Source organism: Anomalospiza imberbis, chromosome 11 (genome assembly GCF_031753505.1).
Source record: "Anomalospiza imberbis isolate Cuckoo-Finch-1a 21T00152 chromosome 11, ASM3175350v1, whole genome shotgun sequence".
Taxonomy (NCBI): domain Eukaryota; kingdom Metazoa; phylum Chordata; class Aves; order Passeriformes; family Viduidae; genus Anomalospiza; species Anomalospiza imberbis.
In genome coordinates this window covers 6,995,578-7,017,653 of record NC_089691.1, presented here as the reverse complement: position 1 = coordinate 7,017,653, position 22,076 = coordinate 6,995,578, and the positions used below count along the sequence as shown (strand labels likewise).

The following is a 22,076-nucleotide window of genomic DNA, read 5'->3' as shown; positions in this document are numbered from 1 at the left end:
ACAGCTGGGAGCTGCTCTTCAGAAGAGACAGCAGCAGAGATACAAGAAAGATTTCCTTGCACTCCATGGATGTGACACAGAGCCAGGCTGAATGCCACACCCCTCTGCTGAGCTGGAGCAAACAAAAGGTCAGAAATGATGAGAATTCCCCACAGCTCAGCTAAGTCAGTGGTGTGGAATTCCTCTGACCAGTCTAAAAGCTATCTAGATTTTCTAGACAAATGGCCAGACAGGCAGGGCAGCTGTAAATGACACACAGAAGAAATCATCTGCACAGACACTGCAGTGGGGCATGGGGAGGATGATGAATTCTGGGGTGCAGAGGCAAGGGAAGATTTGAACAAGAGTTCTGATATTACTCCTAAAGAACATTTGTTCTACCATGGTTTAGGATGCCTCAATATTTGACAAAAAAATCCAAAGCATGGAAGAAAAATAAAAAAAACAGGAAAAAGCAATGACAAATGCAATCAAGCAGTAATAGTCAAAACAAAATCCAACAGACTCCTCCGTGAAGTGTTATTCTATTATGGTCTCATCTATATAGCAAAAGCAATGCAAAGAAAGAGAAGTAGGAGTAAGAACATTCCTAAACCACCTCCAGACATCACAAAACATCAAGATGCCACTTGTTAACAGCTGGTGTCGGGACTGGAGATGCGAATAGCAAACAGGAATGATTTGCTGGCTGGGAAAATAGGCCACAACCAAATGCAACAGACTTGAGACTGCAGCTACCCCAGCTGAACCCCTGAATACCTGTTGGACAACAGGCATATCTGAACGGGAGCCACCAGTGAGAATCAGAAGATACTGAGACAGCCATTGCTGTTTGGCCCCTCTCACTCCTGTTCCCAATGCTGCAAATAGCATCACAGAATGGTTTGGGTTGGAAGGGACTTTAAAGATCACCCCATTTCAACCCCCTTGCTATGGCCAGTAACACCTTCCACTAGACCAGGTTTCTCAGAGCACCATCCCACCTGGCCTGGAACAATTCCAGAGACAGGGCAGTCACAGCTTCCCTGAGCAACCTGTGCCAGGGCCTCACCATCCTCACAGGGAAGATATTTTAAATATCTAATATAAGCCTGCTCTCAGTTTGAAAGCATTCCCTCTTGTCCTATCACTCCATGCTTTTGTGATTAGTCTCTCCCCATTTTTCTTGGAGGCTCCCTTCCATGAGCAGGAACTGCAACTGCAGTTTGATGTACCCTCAGCTCAGAGGTGCAGTGCTCAGAGAAGGACATTTGAGGAAAAGACAAACTTACTACAAGGAGTAAGGGAGAATCTAGGAAGTATGCTACACGTTTAGAAGAGAACAGACCTGCAACAGACACATATTGCAAGACCACAGCACAATAGATGGAAAGAAAGAAACACAGTAAATATTCTACAGCACATACAAGCAGCCCTGGAGATATACCAGAACAAATACAGAGGAAGAAATTACTTCATACAGCTAACAGAGAGCCACATTAGGAAGGGTATTACAAGAAAGATTACCTCCGTCAAAGCCAACCCCTGGAGACCTTCTTAGGCTAATGTTTGTCCTCAGCAGCTGCTTTTAAGGTCCTTATGAAATAGGGACACCTTTTATTACAGCACAAATTTCACTTCTGCTCAGTCTTTCATGTGAGAAAGTCTTCTTCTGCTCAGTCTTTCACTTTCTTAAAGTGAGGCAGACCACAACTAGGAGCAGCTTGAGCCTTAGACCCCCATTTAGAAGCCTGGCACGGGGAAGATTTAAGTGGGTTCGCATGTGTGATTTCTCCAGGGTTTGCTGGATCCCCATAAAGAGGGCTATAATAGTACACGAGAAGCTGCAAATAGAAATCTGCCAAAAAGTACTTCTCCCCAAATTCTCAAAAAGTACTGCAAAGCCCTGTTGTGCCCGAAGTTTTTCTTTGCTTTCAGTTCATGCTAATTTCAACCTATTAAGTGCCATTTTCAAACATGAATTACAAAACACTCTCAGTGTGCTTACTTTTCTTTTTTTCCTCTTGAAAATAACCAACAATGTGCAGTTTGTCCCTAGATTTTTCTGTGGCAGGCATCACTAACACTCAGTGAATGTGAATTCAGAAATCCTCTCTGTGGGAGGGAAATCCAGCAATAGATTGCTACACCAGGAAGATAAAGAAATCCTGCCCAGGCTCCCAGTGCAGGCTAAGACAGAGCCTGAGCAACTACTTTCTACCTGAATCACAAAAGTCTTTCATTCCTTTTGCCAGCAAACCTGCTCAAGTTTGTGCCCTACCTGGACTAACTGAAACTTCACAGACCTACTGATCCAGAAATAAACTTTTTATTTGTCATTAAATCCTAAACCAAATGCCATGCAAAGAAAAAAAGTCAAAAGTCAAGTGTGATGTGATTCCTCCAGATGAGAGTGGATAATGAACAGCCCAGAAAACACCACAACATTCTCATGCCATAGAAATGCTCAGATAAATGTTTCTGTTTACTTCATTGCAGCAATAATAGGAAGGTTTAAGGGATTTCCTTCATCAGTCTATTGCAAGGGTTAAAGTTAGCCACAAAATTTAGACTGGGGCTGTTCAGATGACACATCTTTTGTTCATCTCTGATTCAGGCTTGAGCACAAATATTATATATTGTAATAGCAATAGTTTATTATGAAATAATTTTTTTCTGTATAATAAATTCCCCTGGAAAACAGTTTTTGCTTTCTGGTGAAATATGTAGATATGTACAGGATAATTATCACTGGTTCCCCCATAAAACAATAATCCAGCATGGAATATAGAATTTCCAATTTAAAAGGGACCTACATTTCTTTAAGGTTTTTGGTTTGGTTTTCCTTTTTTAAACTAGTTAATGAGCCACTCCTAAATGAAATTAATCTCATTAATGAGAAACTTATGATGAAGAAAAAAATAAACCTACCCTTCCTGATTTTAATATGAACATGCTTCTCTTTAGAATTCATTCCCCCAGTTTTCCCTTGTCCATTTTCAAAAGGAGTTGTGCATGTTTGCCCTCTGGAAATGCTAAGGGCACATTTAGGTGTAGGATGGACAGCTATTATCCCCACTGATATCTATACAACCAACAGCTGTATAGATAAACCAAACCTCCAGCCCCAAAGAATGGCTTTTTCTTATCACAAGGACCACCAAGACTTACCTGCTGAAACAGAGCATGTAGATCAAACCAGTGGAGAGAGGTCTTAATGGATTATCAGGCCTAACTGCCTAAATTCTTGCTTGAGTTTTTCCTCCTGATTTGTTTTGGACTTGGTAAAGCGATTGCAGGAGATCCTGGGTGCAGAGGGCTGCAACTGAGGCACCAGAAAGAGTTCCTGTGTAGATGACATTATGGTTTGCATGGAGCAAACCAGCTGCTGAGGTGAAGAATTCAGCTTTGCCCCATCACACATTTGAAAGTTATTTGCAGAAGGATTTTTTTACAGGTTTATTGTACCAAATAATATAGTAAGCTGCTTTTGCCAATACTTCAACTTAGCCATATTGCAGAGTATGGTTCCTGGATACTCATGACCTGAGTGAGGAGGCCTTGGAGATGCCCTCTGCAGTGTCATGAAAGACCATCTCCACCACTTGGCTGAAGAAATCCAGTAACCAGAAGCTGATGCAGTACTGTTGCAAAAAACCCCTACCAAAATCAACCAACACTAAGAAAACAAAACAACCCCACCTTCCCACTTCACGTGGAGCAACTACAAGTGGATTTTAATAAGATCAACCTGTAGCTTTATTCAGACAAGTGGAGGTTGCTCAAATAAGTGCCCAGATAAATACATTCAATGTTAACAATGTGAAAATGTTGGGGCACCCAAAATTCAAGCATCTGACTTTCTCTACTTCCAGCACAGCAGTGCCACTTAGGAGAAAGCTCATAGTCAAACAGAAATACAGTATCTGCAGTAAAATACATACAAAATTACCACAAAAGTAATTGCTTTTGGTATGAATGGTTGTCTTCAAAGTTTTCTCTAGCACACAAGTCCCTTCAGAAAGAGCAAGAATAAATTTACTGCATGTGAATTTATTCAAAGCTAGTAGATTCAGTATAATGAAATCCTCCTAAGTAAATACATGATAAAGAAGCCAATGCTTAGCACTTGACCTCAGGAGCTGGGATTTCTTGACACAAGGCTGAAATGCAAAGCAGCAGGAACCTCAGGACTGCCGGCACAGAGGAGTCAAGCAAGGAAAATCTCAGGGGGCTCGGCTCCTGGGAGGAGATGGAGCCACATAAGGACTGAAACAACCAGTGCCACCAGAGGGTCATCTCTGGGAGGACTAAAAGCCCCCAAATCACAATCCATGTTGTACCTTTCCTTTGCCAAGGGCCACGAAACACTCTGCATACATCTAAAAATGGTGATTTTTGCTGAGTTTCCCCCCAGACTTCGTTGTCATGTTGCCCAGTATGTGAACAGCAGCACACTTTGGTTTCCCCCACAGAGACAGGTGCTCCTTGTGAGAATAACTTTATTAGTCTGTTATAGTAAGACAGAAAATGAAGCTGCCATTCAGTTGCATGAAAATCTTCACACCCATGACACTTACTCCTTGTCCAGAGTGTTGTCTCTCTGTTACCAGACATCCCACTGGCTCAGGAGCTGAAAGGCCTTGGTGCCCACTATGCCATTCAGTGGATGAATGTAGGATGGCACTTCCTCTGGCACAGATCTTGCCACGTCCCAGCTTCACGGTGTGTCAACCATTTATATAACAAACACCACAGGAATCCTGTTGGTTATGGATGACAGCAGAGGCGGAAAACCCTGATCCTGCAGAAGTAACTGAGACCAAGGGCCAAACCCATGGTGACCACTGACATCCCATGTATGGTGTGTCACAGAAGATGAAGTGCAAAAGCTCTCTGAATTCATGTTATCTCTGCATACAGCATGTCACTTAATTGCCCAGAAAAGCCTTTTGGAGAAGCATATGGGAAGTTTTCCCATGAAAAATGACACCGCTCAAAGTCTTTTCTAGCTAGAAACCACTCAACAGAATCTATCACTACTGACATCTGGGACATAAGCTTCAAAGCAGTTAATTTACCATTTTAGCTTGAGCCAGTTTCCCATAGACATTGATACCCAAAGTAGGTAATTGTTATGCCAGAAAGCAGAATCATTAGAGGAGAAAAAAGGTGAAGAAGAAACCTATGCAGTAACTCTCCTGCAGTATCCAGACCTGCCAAAGCTTCATTTAGGATTGCTGATGACCCTCTTTGGCCTCCCACATTGCTGAACTTTTAAGACAATGCCTCTACAGTTATTCTACAAGATCATGAATAGCCCGTAGAAGTATTGCAGTAAGAAACACCAAGACAAGCCCCCAGCAAGGTCCCAGGCCAGACAATAAAGCCTTTGTGCATCTCTGCTGGCACAACTGCAGCTCACCTTTAGCACCGAGCTCAAGCTCTCAGCTGTGCTAATTAATTGCTTGAGGAGCTGTCACCCTGTCGGTGACGCAGAGCCAGCAGCCATTGCCACCCCTCCCCTCCCTGCCGCAGTCACATTACCTGCTCTTCTCAAGGACCTCCTAGGGCTGGCTCCCCATCTGTCCCCTGCAGAGCCTCCACACAGCCCTGCTCCCCGGCTGCGAGTGGGAACTGAGGGGAGCCAAACCACAGCAGCTCTTTAGAAGCAAATGCTTCCCCTGTCCATCACTTCCCCATCTCTGTCACTCCAGATATTAGCAGGAGCTTTGCTCCACTTGCAGAGTTTCTGACCACACTGACAAAGCTGGTGTCCCCCCTCTGCCTGGCACTTGCAGCTATGGAGAACACACAAGGACCTCAGGACCTTCTGCCTAACACACCCCATACTGTTTACTGCATTCAGAGTGTACACCCATACCATACCCACATGAATCTTGTGGTGAGGGACAACACAAAAAGAACCTGCTAAACCCCTGGAAATAGACTGCAATAAGGTGCTGCAGAAGCTGAGTAACTCCCATTACATCAATTGTCTGTGAATCCTTTCCAATCAGCCTTTCCAGTGGCTCCAGTACTTGAGGCTAGGATCTATGGTAACCCTGATCCTACAAGCTGAAAGTATATGGCTGTCCTCTACTGACAGCACTCCTAGGGATGCCCACAGACACTAAAAGACCTGTAAAAAGATTGCCTCATCAAGCAGGGCACGGTCCAGAAATCACATGCCACTTTACAGGCTGGCAAGTGGACACCCCCTGTAAAACTAGCCTCAACCCTATTTTGTGACTGCACCTGAGCAGTATCCAGCTTTTGTTTAAAAATGACTCCCCTCATTTCCCAGCCCTGCCTCCAGAGCTGTGTGAAGAACACTGCTGGTTATTTTTTAGAGGTGAATCAACACTAATTCAAACTTGATGGCAACTTAATGACTCCCATCAGCAGCTCTGCACAGAGCAGAGCAGTGACCTCAAGCCAGTGGCTGACTGAAGGGCACCCACACCCACATAACACATGTGTCAAGTATAAGGGTATCTTCTTTAATTTGCACTGGGTATCAGCATATGTTTTAGAAATGAATCAGATTGTAACCAATATGTTAGAAAGACAGGCCAGGCGCCCGGAAGAGTGGGGCTAGGAGATGGTTTCTGCTAGCAGACTGCTTTCAGTCTGAGGTTTGCACTGAAGTTGTTACACCTACACCTGTGATGAAAAATCCTTCCTTAATACTGCACTGCAATAACAGGAGAAGCCTGATTCCTTATTAAGTTGTGTAAGCAGAGAGGTCAAGTCTAGAAGTGCTGAAAACCTGCAATTCCCTACCCTCCTTTGGGATACCACAGGTCAAGGTGGAAGTACAATGGCAAGTACGTTTGCCCTGATGCTGCATTTGCTCTGTGGGTCAACAGAGACCATCTACTCCCTGGGCAGTCATTCTGGCATCTTTCATAACCACTAACCTCTCTTCTAAAAGAAAAAAGAGGTTTTATTAGAAAGTCAGTGGACGATCCAAATGTCAGAGTGAAAAATCCAGAGGAAGGTTAAGGATTTTTTTACTTTTTATTTTTTTTAATACAGCTGCACTGGAGGTGAGTGAACACCAGAGCGTTTTGATTTCCTGCCTGGTTTCAATAAACGTTGCACTCCCAGGCACCCAAGGGACTGCTGTGGTTTGTCAAAACCAATTAATTTTCTTCCGCAGAATGCTTCAGGCACCTCAAAATGTCGTTCGAGAGCTAGCACACATCTAAGGAGAAGGGAAAGCTGGCAATCAACTGCTGCCTGGGCTCTGCATCGGGAGCACAGCCCTAAAAACTCACACCAACAGGAGAGGACGATGGCTTATCACTTCAGTCATGGGAGGGAGCTGAGGGCAGAGCCAACGAGAAAATGCCATTTGTTGTAGGCCCTACGAATATAAACAAGAAGCTGCCACTTGTGAAACTTGCCCGAATAGGTTTCCTAAGGGAGAATTCAAAGCTGAAAGTTTCTCTCTCTCACTTGCATTTCCTAGGATTCAGTGCTAATAGATGTAGTAATGAGCCAGAAGAGACAAACAGAACAGTTGCTATTAAAGAAGACATTTGGTAGATATGCCCTGGAGTCGGGATTCATAGGTTCCCTCCCCAGCTCTCCATCAGACTCACTGTGCAGAATAAAGGTTTTCCTCATCCAAGTCTCAATTTCCTATTTACAGAGCCAAACTTGGATGTTTTCCTTCTTTCCAGTTTTGAGATGTGAAAGTAAAATTGTTTGCAAGTAATTTTAATAATCAGCCATGAAATGCACTAGAGGTAAGCATGGTATTACCATGCTAGGATTTATTTTTCAGTGAACACCAAGTCATTGGGCACTTCAGAACATATTGGAGTTACCATTTCTACTCAGAATTGGACATACCCAGTAACAATGCTATGAATATTCCATGTCTGTACCTCACAGCAAATGATTAACACTGAATGTTAGGTAACCACCTGTTGCTCTCTACAAAAGGCAGGGATGGGGACAGATGTTCTTCTTGCATGCCAGCATTCTGCAAAAGGGGCAGAAGACAAAAGAGAAGTTGAATTTTAAACTATTTGAGTTGACTGTGGAGTCACATGCAAATCCTGCTAGAGCAGGAAGCAGAACAACAGCGTATGTTCCCAGCAAGCACTGTAGTAAGGCCCAGACTACTCATAAGGCCCAAGGAAACTGAGAACCAAGATTCCTTTGTAGATCCCAGGCCCCTAATCAGGTCTAGTGTCATCCTTGCTGGACCACTGACAGAAACAAAGAACTTCCAAAATTAAAAGTGACAGCATGCTGAGCAGTGACATGAGCTTTATAGTGTAACAAATCTTAGAAGAACAAGGAATAAATCCACCTTTTTTTCTTTTTCTGTTCACCAACCGTGGTATCTTCAATGACCTACTTGTTTTTAAAAGTAATCCAACATTTACCATTACAATCTTCTTTGCTCCTCAAGTCACATAAACCCCCTGCTGTCTCCTTCTTCTCTATTTACCTGGCCTTACAGTCACAGCAGGGAATTGAAAATCTGCTCCCTGCCTCCTAGCTACAAGCAAAGCCTTTGCTTGGGCATCCAACAGATGATAACTAATGCTACTGCTTAAACAATCCCTAGAGTGGCTCCTGACACATGCAGACATTTTGATCTGCCATCAGTCCAAGCCACATCAGCTAGGCATTTAGGAAACTTCACTGATAGAAATAGCCATGCCTCTCATTCACAGCATCTCTTCGCATCAGTAAATCTCATGTTTCATTCAGGCAAGATTTTTCTCAGTGCTCTTACTTACTATTTAATATTTATGCTATGGTCAGTGTCCAAAAAGCATGACACTACTGGTTATAGTAGGTGCTGAACAAACACATACTAAATCTGTCTTGGATGCTTTCAGGTGTGAAAGGTCAGTTAGAAAAGGGAGAAAAGTCAATAAAATCTCAAGCCTAGTGAATAACTGAATCAAAATGAGCAAGCCCAAATATATAAATCTAAAATAATGAAACAGAGAAATTCTCCAAAATATACCAAAGTAAATAGGGAATGCCCCACATATATCAGTTGGCATTGATCAGCCCAAGAACAACAGAAGAGGAAGAAGAATCCATAACCATCAGCATCACCTTCCTGCTACATTTCTTCCTTGGCCTGTTCACCTTCCTTCACTCTGCTCTGGACCTTCTCATGAGAGAACCTGGTTTATTCCTAAGACATAAAAGAGTGTGGAGCTTTTCAAGCTCATTGTATGCAGAATTGTCAAATAAGATGCAAAGGATACAAGTGTTGCAAAGCTACAGATCCCTGATGGTTACCAAGCTCTGGAGTCTCCCAGGAGGCGGTTCCTCCAAAAGCAGAGCCATCTCTTTCAATAAAGCAACAGCAAACTACAGCTTTAACCAGAGCACAGATTCTCAGTCTTTAAGCAAACCTCTCCAGTACTGAAGACCAGTTGATCTGTTTACAAGGAAGGCAAGACTGATCTAATAACAGACTCCACTCTCTCTCCCACCCTTACAATAATATCTTAACTCAAAATAATTAAAAGGAAATAAGTACCTATAAAACTGGCAGCATCATTGGAGGCCAATAGGTTGGCACGGGTGGGTGTTTGAAATAAGTGGTCCATTCAAGTTATTCACTTCAGATGTCAGAGGTGATCTGCTGTAATGAGGCACAATAAACACTCTTAACATGCAAAGTGCCCACTGCTGTTTACCAGACTGGAGCCACACTGGAACAGAACAACCACAACTGTGCCCTTGAGAGGTCACCTCCTTCCTGGCCTCCCCAGCTTCCCAAGCCCTCCTGCATTTCTACATACCAAACAAAGAAGATGTGACACATGTTAGTGCTTCCTCCACACAATAACCTCGAGTATCTAACGACAGTTTCCTTCTTTAAACCTTCCAGTATAACTGCATATTTCACTCCTCTGAAGTCCAGTGATGAATGGAAGTGATGGATCATCCACAAGAATGCCAGGATCCACTAGTGTCCAATATCTAATGCTTGCTTGACAAACCTATCAGGAAGAGAAATGCAAACTTCCCAGCCTGCAGCATTTCAAGTTGAAGGGGCACTTAAAGCCCATAAATAATATTTAAAAACATAGAATGGGAAAAATCTGAAACTATGATGAAATACAGATACATATTTTCTATGTTTTGTATCTTGATCAGTGATAGAGTTGCATTTTTGGTTTCAGCTCTGCTCACAGGAGACTGAATTCAAGGCTATATCAATTCCCCCATGAATGTAAAGGAAAAGAACCATCTGGAGAGAATAATAAAACAATTAACTTTCCATTAAAGAATAATCTATGTATGTTTTTAAGAAGGGAAACTTTAATGATCTCTACCTAATTATTCATGCTGCATTCTGGCAGAGTTGGTATGGATTTTGCCTGGCTTCATTTTTAAACACAGCCTGAAGTTAACAACTTCAGCTGGAATGAATGTGGGGACCACACAGGCTCCTTCAGTCAAGGGCAGGACAACCTGGATGAGGGAGGCTTCCAGAAACACCAGCCAAGGTCTCATCCTTCCCGTGGATTCATACGGCTGTGTAATGGCAACAGCATCAATTCAAAGCGGTGCACTGAATATTCATGAGGATTTTACAAACATGGCTGTTGACTGGCTGGGTACATCAGCTACATTTTTGGGACGCAAAACTCAAAGCAGCGCACTCGGGAGATGCACACACCTGAACATCACTCTGTTGAATGCTGGGCTCATTTAACTTGTCACTGACAGCAATATAAATCAGAAATTACGCCATAAAACTCAACAGCAATGCCCTTTGATTGTGCAAACTCACCAATTGGCTGCAAGCGTATTATCTTTACAAAGTAATTCTGTAAAATGAAAAGGTTCAAAGCAAGGGCTTTAAGGACTATTACTCTACCTGTTACCCTTCTAAACACACCCTCCTCTACAGGCCTGCTGGCTGTACCCATGATGGAGAACAGTGCAGGCTGCACCACACCTTGGTTCTGCGGACGTGCTCAGCTTAACCACCTGCCTCAGTTTCCCAGTGGATAATACTAATGAGTCAGTAACTGCCTGCCTGCACTTCATTCCAGTTTACACAGCACTTTCCAGCCAAGGCTCTCAAACATTTGGAAAGGACCAAATATAGTTTAAGCTAAAATTAACTGGAACATAAATACCAGGATTCAGCCACTCAGATCACTCCCTTAGAACACCTACCTGGCACTCTGGGCTTTCCAGCATGAGAACTCACACATTTAAGAGCTGGTAAATAGTGAGACAATGTCCAGGCAATTCTTTGCTACTATTTATTGACCGACTGATTGAGATCAGGCTCTGTGACACAGTGCAGGCAGGTTTATCCCTCTCCCCTGCAAGGTGCTAAGTTTTATGATCTGAAAAAGTAATTAAAAAAAAACCAACCAACTATATAATCCTGGCACACAAACTAGTCACACCTGAGTCCTGCTGAAAAAATCCCTGCCTCAGCTTTCAAATGTTGTAGAACATTTTCATTCGCAGCTTCTGCATAAATGGAGCAAGTATTGCATTTTAGCCTCTGAGACATCCAGTCTGCTCTTCCCCTAGAACTGTAAAAGCCCATCTTTCTGCACCAAATATATATATATATGTGTGTGTGTGTGTATATATATACATGTATATATACACACACACAGACACAACCACATACACAGATATATGCACACCCTGATGTCTCAAAGCAGGGCCCCTGCATCTGCCAACAGGCTGCACACTGCATCGGCACAATGGCTCTGGTGCAGGATCTGCACCACCCACTGGAAAGGATTTAGTGAGGGGTGCTAACGTCACACACTGAGCAACCACATACAGCTATAAATTATTCATACACATTACTCTAATTATGCAAATGTACTAAAAGCTGGAGCATATGTTTCCCTGACATCTCGCAGTACGGATGCAATATGGTTCTAGTAGAGAGAAAGATTGAGAAGTGAGATGATGGGTGTAAGGCGGCTAACGATGGCACTCACTGGCCCAAGCAAGGGGTGCCAGAGGATCCCTCTTTCCCAACCAAGCTGCTGCAAGCCTAAGGACATTTAAATGCTCCTCCTTGGTAATACAGTGTTGTCTTTGCACTCAGTGCTGAACAGAGTGCTGAGGCTGCTGAACAGCCCAGGCAGATTAAAATAAACCCAAGCAGTTTGGAACAGGAATGTGTTTATCTGGCATCACACACTTCCTCTTATCAAACATGAGGAGCAGGGGAGGGCACAGTGATGGTGTGCGGAAGCAGGCTGTGTGCATGCTGTTGGGAGAGGGGGAGGGAAAAGAGGAGAGGAAAGCAAGGATCAGACAGATTATGCATGAGCTTGGGAACCAAGGGCTTGGAGCTAGGCATCATCTCACTGGGGGACAGAGCCCATCCTCCAGGGCAGTCCCCAGATGGGCACTAGCTGTTGGAAAACTCAGTAAGGTCCTTTCTCCCTGGCAGCATCTGGAAGAGGGCAGGCATTCAGTGCGGCTGTGGCATAAGCAGCTGGCTTTGTGTGTTGCCCAAGCTTTGGGTTCAAACTCCTCTCAACTCTGTTGAGCACAGTGCAACCACTGGGCATCACCTGCCTCCTGTTCTGGGGGATGGGGCTGACACCTCAGAAGGAAAAGACCAGATGAATTCTGTTATGGTGTTTTGAAGATAGTACTGGATTGAATATCAGAAGATTAGGATCTAATTCCCGACTCTGGCATGCTGGGAATAAGGACCACATCACTGTATTTCTGTGAATGCCCAGTCCATGTGACAGACCTCTTTGGAAGCAGACAGGCTTCTCAGACACTGTGTCCAGAGCATTGTGCAGGGGGACTCTGATTCTCTTGCATCCTTCATTTAAAATTCCATTAACACTTCTCAGATTCTCCAGCCCTACTGAATGACCAGCTGAGTGTTTCTACACCCAGAGAAAACAAAAGAACAAATTAAACATCATGTAATAGCACAGTTACTTGGGAGATTTAGGCTAACTTATTATTATTCTAGTAGTTACCCAAGATCAAAAAAGTTGAACAGAAAACCTTGACAGCTCCTTTGATAAGAGCATGCCTCACCTCCTGGTGCTAGTATTAAAGAGGCTCTAGCTCTGTACCAGCAGTTTTGTAAGGGATGCTCTCACAGAGCCACGTGAAACACTCGGTACTGCAGAGACCCCGTCACAGGAGGAGTGCTAGTGACTGCAGCACTACACAAGGCAGATGCCACTTCAGCTCTTCAGACCCAAGGCAAAATTCTGACAGTATACTAGTTTTTTTTAAATTCAACTTCTTGTCTGTGCACAGCTCAATCACAGTTCCTCACCTGCAGCTGCCTGAACTAAAGCATGGCCATGCTTTAAAAACAAGAGGGGATATATCAGAGAAGCAGCACTGAGCAGAAGGGACAGGCAGGATGAGGCAGACAAAGGTGGGGACACCTGCACACATCCTGGTCACTCTGCCACAAGCCCTGGCCAGCAGAGTCCTTCCCTGTCAGAAAAACCCAGAGCAATGAACAGCAGCACTTCTGCCAGGCAAAGATGCCAAACTATCAAAACAAAGTACAAGATAACAAGCAAGAACAGAAGACAGAGACGAAAATCCACTGAAGTAAAACCAGATATTGATGACAAGGACCAAGCTGAGCCACTTCTGCTGTGCCACAACCAGCTAAGTCCTTGTGGGGCTGCATCCCAAAGGGCACAGCATGAGTGTCCCTTTCCCCTGGGCCCATCCTCCTTTCTGTGCAGTCACACATGCTGAGGACCAAGCACAGAGGCTCCCTGCCTGCCCAGCTCAGCCAGCAGGCTGTTCCCCACATCCCACCCTGAGTGGTTCCTCATCACCAAGGTCAGCAGAATCCTTATCTTCCAGTCATACACCAGCAAGGCAGACCCAGACCTTAACTTCCCTTGGCTGCCCAGAGGAAAGGGAAGAGGGTACAAAACCAGCTTGACAGGCTGGAGAGGAGAAGCAGGTGCAGCTCAGGTCCAGCTCTGCTGCCCACCCTGCCTCTGCTGCAGCCTGTCTGTTGCAGGGTACAGCACCTCCAGGAGACAGTTCTATCCCACTATGGAAGCAGTCCTCAGGAGACAACCAGAGGGAAGAGAGAAGGCAAGTCAGAGCAGGAAAGGGGGATCAGCATTTACATCTCTTAGCTCTTCCCCCTCTCATTTGAAAGGCTTTGGCTTCCTCAGTAGCTGCCAGTGAGGAAACAAGGCCACCGGAGGCAGCCAGGGATACCTGGTACTAGAGGAGGGGGAGGGGATGTTCTGACCAGCTCGCTGCTCACCTCAGGAGACACAGGATCAAACACAATTTAGGTAACAAGCCAGGGCAGATTTGAGCCTCAGCCCAGCTAGCCAGCAAAGGAGTTTTAACACAACATCCAGGGGAGCTGCCCAGTGAGGCACAAAACCCAGCAGCACACACAGCCCCTGCTGTCATCGGTCCTGCCACGAGTGCCAGCACAGCAGGTCACTGGGAGGCTGGGACAGGGCTGCACCAGCATGGGAAATCTCTTGAGTACAGTCTACCCTGGAGCAGGTTTTGCAGCATCTAGGCTGGAAAGACAAAATATTAATTCATTTTTGACTAAAGTCAGTAACTTTTACTTGTGCCAAAAAACTAGGAGAAAGAGAAATGTAGTATGGTGTAGCACGAAATGTCAAAACAAAGTATTTTTTTGTTCTGCAAAGTGAAGAGTCCATTGTAGCCACAAAGAAGTCATTAACAGAAAAAATACCTGGAAATCAGAGAGTTGTATTTTTAGTATAATATTCCTTATTCTAGAAATAATTATTTTAAGAATGTCAATCTATTCAGCCAGCATTATAGGGTCCCACATATCATCGTGCCAGTCAGAGCTAAATTAGCAATGATTTGTGCTCTCAGTTATCTCTGGTGAGCTGCGAGGGAGGCAAGGATACGGAGGCAAAGCAACATGCCCTTATCCAAGTGCTGGGATTTGTTTTGAGGCATGCCTGGAGGAACCAGCCAGCCAAAGGATGCTGCACCACAGGCACCCTGAGGGCTGAACACTGACTTCACCAGGCAGAGAATCATCTGAGCAAGGCCATGGTCCTCCATACAGCTCCAAGCCCACAGTGTTCTGTCATATGGGTGGCCCACCACAGCCAGTCTGTTTGTCTAATGGGGACATCTGCACTTCAGTGTTTTCAGGGTCTGCACATCAGGAGAGAAGTGAGGCGATACCTCACAGCTGAAAGAAGAGACCTTGGCATGACTCCCCTTTACATCTCAGAGCTTCTCACCCTCCTGCAATTGCTCCAGAATGGACCCCTTGTACAAAGGAGCATCTGCATGTTACAAGCTTGGAAAATCTCCCCAGGGAATTGCCTGTCCACTTGGAAGGACAGGAAGGAAGCAGGGGCATTGAACTTTTAGCACTCCAGCTCAAGGAAATGATTGAAGAGTTAAAACTTCTTTCTGGTATGGGCAGTGCTCCAGGAAGATAAAATATTCAGCACCGTTATGTTCCTGGACACCATATTTCTGACAATAAAATTCATGCCTCATATGCCATAACAGTTATGATATCAGGCAATAACCAAAGAACGGGTCTTCATCCTTTCACAGCAACCCAAGAAAAAAAGATTTGTAAGTAAACCTGGCCAATCTCAGAGGAGGTTATTTTTTATTATTATTTGGTCTGTCACTTTGGTAGTCAGGTCTGGAAAGGGAAGACCCATTTCTGGCATGGACCCACCTCCAGTGCTTCATAGTCCCATGAGAGCTGGCAGTGGAACCCACCAACTCACAATAGACCCCACCATGTTCAGAAGGACCAGTTCTGTCTTTGGTGACACTGGAGCACTGTTTCCCCCCTCTGGAGCACTTTTCTAATACCACTATGCACAGTGAACCAGAAATCCCCTCTGCAGACATGTCCCAGGCCAACATGGCAAGCCCAAAGTGCATCAGCAACTTTTAGCAAAAAACAGGTTCTACTTGCTTCATTTTTGCTTATTCTTCCTACCCTGCAAGGTGTATTCTTGCTTAATGATGAACCTTCCTGTGAAATCCCAGTGGGTGGAATTAGCTTCTGGCTATACCATGTTTCAGCTCCCACAGCTCCTCAGGGGCTCTTCCTTCCCCCTGTGCCTGCTCACCTTCTAAATTTTGAGCGTGGTTGCAGGAGAATGTGGAAGTAAACTTTTTCTAAGTTTAACTTTTTTAATCTATGTCTCCAAGTAGGTTACGGTGCCACTTTATGACATTAGACAGCTCCCATACTGTAACCCCAATGAACCTGTGTGCAGCTGGTGGGTCAGGACTCCCTGCAGGTACAGCTCTGAGTTCTTCAGGGTGAAGCACTCCATGCCATTTTCCATCAGTGAAGCTGTGCTAGTGTGCACTAGCAAGTGACGTGCTTCTTAAGTATCATCCACTTGATATTGCATCTACGAATCAAACCTGAACTCCACATCCCAAGTTCTCCCCTAGAGATCAGCAGACAGCCTCCAGCAGTCCTTTCTGGTGTTCAAACAGCTGCACAGTGGAATTTTCAGTAGCTCATTTCTTGGCTTCAGCTGGTTTATGCATTTACTAGATACAATAATTAGCTTCCTCCCTTCACAAGAAGATTCCAAAACAGATTTCAAAAAACCCCTTCAATCCCTCTGTAGTCAGTGTATCCAGTATTAATCCATTGAAGTACTGCATTATGTTCTACCAGAAGAATTAAACAGGAAAAGTGGGAAGCTCTCTTACCTGTAATTGACTGACTGGCCAATAGGAGTCAAGTGCTAGCAAATTGGAGGTGTAATTTCTCTTTAATTATGGCATTAAAAAAATTACATGATATACCTATTTAACATGCAAAGGAGTAAAATCAAAGCTAATAAGAATAAATGTAAGAGAGGACACGTACAAAAATGTAGTATCAATCCTTTTGTTTTTTATGATTGTGCTCTGCGGAAGAGAATGCTGGCTGCTGCACCATTGTATTGCCTGGAAAACATCCCCAGCTCTAAGACCCTGCCAACATGCAAAACTGCATTGCACAAATGCATGGCTCTATTTAGAAATATTTGTTGAAACCCAGGTGGGTGTATATGCTTTTCATGCTGCACATGAAGTTTATATCAATCCACCTAAAGTTCAGTTAAAAGGAATGCACACCAAGCCCAGATACACCATTCTAGAGCTCAAATATGAACACAAATGAATGGATGAACCATGAAGAGTTCAGAAGCCTTCAGGCAAACTCATTTCAAAATGCATTTAAAAGAAAATAGTGTGACCTCTGTGTTTAGACAATGGATTACAACCAATACTATAAAATATCAGCTGTTCTGTTTAAGCCAATATAGCTACTAGTGCAAGACAGACAGTAGGAGTCCCATAAAGTATTGGCATCTGAGAAGAACATGTCACTGTCACCAGAAAACACAAATACACCCATGCTTTTTTCTGGGGTAACATATTTATCACTCTAGAGAAGCCTATTTTCTTTAGATTAACACCATAACTGTTATTCCAAATTGCTCAATTTCAAATCAGCTAGTCAGCACCAGAGTGTGCGCATGGGGAAACAGGCTTAACAGGGAAAGGGATACAGGGAAGGTTTCAAAGGTTCATTGATCCCAAACCTAATAAACCCCAATGAAGCTGTTCTGTAACTGCCCTAACCCAACCGAGAGCATTGCTGCCAGGAGAAGAGCAGGTCTGGCTTCTGCAGCCTCTACCTCCTGGTGCAGGATGCAGATGGCAGATGCCAGCAAAATTCAGTAACTGAATTTTGTTTTCTGACACTTGGAAACAGTGGCCAAACAACAACTACAGTTTTACCTGCAATTATATTTAAAAACAAGGAGCTTCCAATGGCTAGCAACATTATCCTTTCAACATTTCCTGCTTTGACAACACAAGTTTAAATTTAAAAAACACAACCTTCAGTCCCTGGAGGAAAGGTTTGTTGAATTTATTATTTTTTAGTGTGTCATATAGGAAAAACTCGAGAGGTACATGCTCAGACAGCAGTGACATGCAGCCCCAGAGACAGACAGATACAGACCACACTGACTCCCACACACTTGATAAATGCACCTGATTGCCCAGGAACCAGAAGCACAGCCAGCCATAACACTGCACATGGAGTGAGCTGAGAGGGTGAGAGTGCAAGTGTTCACACAGGTGATTTCTGCAGATGAGAACATTCATTGCCACAAGAAAGGCAGCACAGGTAAAAGAAAGACAGCTTACCTTTCTGAGCTGCTGGACTCCACCAAATATCCTCATCACTCCGTCAATCTCCTGCTCCAGCCTCCTGGCCCAGTACTGCATACTGCAAGAGATGGAGGGAAAGAGAGAAAGAGAAAGGGAGAGAAAGAGAGAGAAAGAGTCAGAGCCCTGACACTGAGTAGATGAGCAAGGGACTGAAGAGAGAGGGAGGAAATCAGTGCCTCAGCTAAGTTCACTGCTCTCTCTCTGCAGCACCGAGGGCACGGCAGAGTACCAGGAACACACTGCTTTGAGAATTACAGCTGGGGCAGGTTATAAACTTCAAGACTTCAAAATTTATATACAAGGCACCACAGAGAGAAGAGGGGAGAAAAAGGTACAACAAAAACTGCAAAGCTTGAGGCTTTATTTTCTCCTTATATAAACATTTGCAGTAGATAATTATTTAAGCCCAGAGTGATTAACAAGGTCGAAGTGCTGTGGAGTACAGAAAACAGCTTATTGCTTCAGCGGGGCTCTGTGGCAGAGAGCAAACCCTGAGCCATGGCAGGGCCAAAGGTGTCTTGTCCTACTGCAGCAATGGATTATCACTGCAGCACCACGGGAGAGACCTGGGCACAGCCAGGAACCAAGCACAGAGCAGTGAGTGCCCAAGGGCTCAGCTGCTTTGCACCTTCAGCAAAGCCCAACCTGTGCCAGGCACCGGCTCTGCCAGGCCCACAGTGGGCAGAGGGAAGGGCCAGGAGCTGCCTCTGGCACGCGCTTCGTCCTGAGCCCTGCATGGAGAGGGAGCTGCCAGGCCTTCCAACAGGCACAACACCCTTCCATACACACGGATTTCTGCCTACAGAAATAACACCAAGTTAAAAACAACGAATAAACCCTCTTCTAAATCCACAGAACTTGATAATTCTCCTTCTTTTAATGAGATTTCCCAGCTTCAGCCGCTGCCCAGGCAAATGTCAAATCTGTCTGACCTGGCAAAGCAACACTCAATTGCCTCTGCACCACTTAGCGCTGTCTTCAGTGCTTTTTTCACACTAACATTTCTCTCTCAATGGACGCCACAAAAAGGAGGGAAGGAGCAGAAGGAGTAGAAGGTAAGGCCAGCAGCCAGGGGAAAGTGCTGGTGGGAGGGAGAAGACCAGCTCGGGGAGGTTGCACTTTCCTAGGTTCACCTAACAATTTCATTCTTCATGCAAAGAGACATCCTCAGGCAGCCCACACACACTCCCCCACAACTCCCAAACCATGGAGATCAAGCCCTCCCAGAGATCAAGCAGCAAAGAAACCTTACTATTTTTCAGCTGGGCACGGAATTACACAGCACAGCCCAAAAGCTGGGTAGAGTTATCAAAGCAGAAAGATGCCCTGAGCTGAGGGGCAGAGCAATGCTGAAGCATCACTTTACAGGGGTGAGGAACCAGCAGGACAGAGGGAAGGGCTGGCAGATAGATGTGTGTTACTGAGGCAAAATTCATGCTAGTCAATGACATACAAGTCTGTGGATGAAAACAAGATTTAATTGTGCACGCCAAGCCTTCTCAGTTTTCCAGGGTAACTTATGCTATTTCCCATCTTCCCGCAGAGGAAACGCTGCCTCTTGTCCCCTGGAAGCGTGGCTGGGGAGGGGAAACTAGGAAATGAGTGAAGATACCAGCAAAGCCCCTATTCTGCCAGAGGAGGGAGAGCAATGCCTTCAGTGGGGCTGCCAGTGTGAAGGTACCAGGTCACAGACAGAGCTGAGGGGAGGTTGGGTTGGGGGTGTTTGTTTCTTTTCCCTTTCCAGTCAAACGTTTTATCAAAGGTATATTCGGGTTACCCTGAGTATCAAAGTTACCCACTAATCTTTTGAAGCATTTTCACCAAAAAAAAAAAAAAAAAAATCTATTTTTACACAAGGCAATCACTTAAAAAAAGCCTTGAAAAACCAAAACTGAATTTATTTTTCCCCTCCTCCAGTTTGTCCAGTGAACTGAAAAAAATCAATTATACACTCATATTCAGCCACAGGTCTGAGAAACCCCACCGAGCACTTATGGAGCTGACACTTTTCCTTAACTTCCAGCTCTGTACAAGATCCTCGATTTCAGTGACACCTGCCTGTGTCAGCTCTCACCAGGAACACCTACACCACCACAGCAAGGAAAAATTACCTCCCATCTTGAGCTGTATCCATCAACATTAGCAACTGCTCCTATCCACTTAAATGTCACGTATGGCCAAGCCTTCAGAAAGGATTAGTTAGAGAGGAAGACAGAGGCATCAATATTACTCTGTTGGCATATGCTAAAGAGACACCGAGCGCTGAGTTGAGCTGGGATTTACAATTAATTTAAATTTAGTCAGCAGATTTGTTTAAAAAAATTGTTTTAACTTATTCCACCCCCTGCCTCCGCCCCAAGAAGTACTACTATTTTAGAGAAAAGTCACTGGGTTTTTCATTCATGAGAAAAGCTGCAGTTCCCTTTAATTGTGCAGTCTTATGATACCTGACTCTCAGTCTTACAGACCAACAGTTTCCCAAAGAGTCCAGCTAAGCCTGGTGACATCAGTATTAGAAATAAATAAATACACGTATTACACTATCAAATAAAAAGGACAGCATTTTGGCATAGCTGACACCAGGTTTCTAGATTTAAAAAAAGCCTCAATCTTTGCAGAAGCAGCTTCTTTTTTTTTTGGTGTAGTATGGCTATCCAAGAACTTTTGCCAGTGGTAGTAAAATTCTTTTTTTCTACCCAGCACATCCCTCACCCACATCAAAGCACTGGCAGAACTCTTGTCTGATCCATAACTATGTCCCTCTACCCTGGTAATGTCCAAGACAGAAGTCTGCAGAGTGGGCCACATCCCAAAATTTGGAGGTTTCATCTCAGTTGTCATATACTGGGTTGAAAGTTACCACTAAAAAAAAAAAATAAACTAATGCACTTAAAATTTTATGACTGTAGCAAGGCTGCAGAGGGCAAAGAAGTTGCTAGCCCATGATGAACATGGAGATTTCTGTGTGCAGCATGTCTCCTATGGAAGCTGTAAGCAATAAGACATGGCAGGCATTGCATTCCTGGGCCATTACTGCACGCCTCAGGTGCGTTACAGGGCTTGAGGAGCGATAACTCCTTCAAACACGCTGCCAGGAGTGCCCTGCTGCTCTTGTGAAATGTCATTTACAAATAAAGCATAAAGAACACAGCTGATGCACTGGCTGGGAAGCCACTGGCATGGCTGTGGTGGTGCTCTTGGAAAGGCACCAGGCTCCTTTACGAGCCATGTGCACAAACCTCCTAAAACCAAGCACCACTTTGGTGTCCACTGTAGTGAGAAAACACGGGCCAGGAGAAAACCTTGGAGCTCAAGAATTTGTGATGGCACTTAATAGCTCTGTGCCTGCAAGAACTGCATGGAAGGAGCCTGGCACTTTCCCCTGGCCTCTCTTTGGCAGTGACATGTCCAGTACATCTCACTCATCCCCACCGTCTCAGCTGGCTCTCCCATTGCTGAGGAGTCTCCATAGGACCCTCCCAACCCAACAACTCTACAACTGTCATATATACATTCAGGATCTCCATAAAAAATCTTTAGTATTGAAAAAATGGCTGTTTCCTTCACCTGTGTATATTAAAGCCTCGAGTGCAACGTTTGCAAGGGTGGCTAACTGATTTTTGAAAACACAACACCATTTATCACTGCCTCTCCAAAGAAAACTACAACAATGTTAATTGATTACATAATTTGCATATTTTATTTTTCTTACCAATGATATAAAGTAGGCTTTCAAAAATAAGCAGATATTCAAAACGATTGACTGTGTCAAGCAGAACACCAGGAGGCAAATCACTGTTGTTGCAGTTGGGGCCAAGAAGCAAAGCATCCCACATGTCCCTCTCCTGCTCAGTGGGCACCTGTGCCTTGCCACT

General features: G+C 44.4%; 1 protein-coding gene across 2 annotated transcripts in view; it reads right to left on the bottom strand.

Annotated features, from left to right (window-relative positions):
• Positions 1–22,076, bottom strand: part of CACNA2D2 (calcium voltage-gated channel auxiliary subunit alpha2delta 2) — a 210,598-nt gene that overhangs the window by 170,275 nt on the left and 18,247 nt on the right. For both annotated transcript variants that reach the window (XM_068201629.1, XM_068201630.1), the window contains exon 2: positions 18,178–18,259. In XM_068201629.1, coding sequence (XP_068057730.1) covers positions 18,178–18,259 — 82 coding nt within the window. The remainder of the gene's footprint in view (positions 1–18,177; positions 18,260–22,076) is intronic.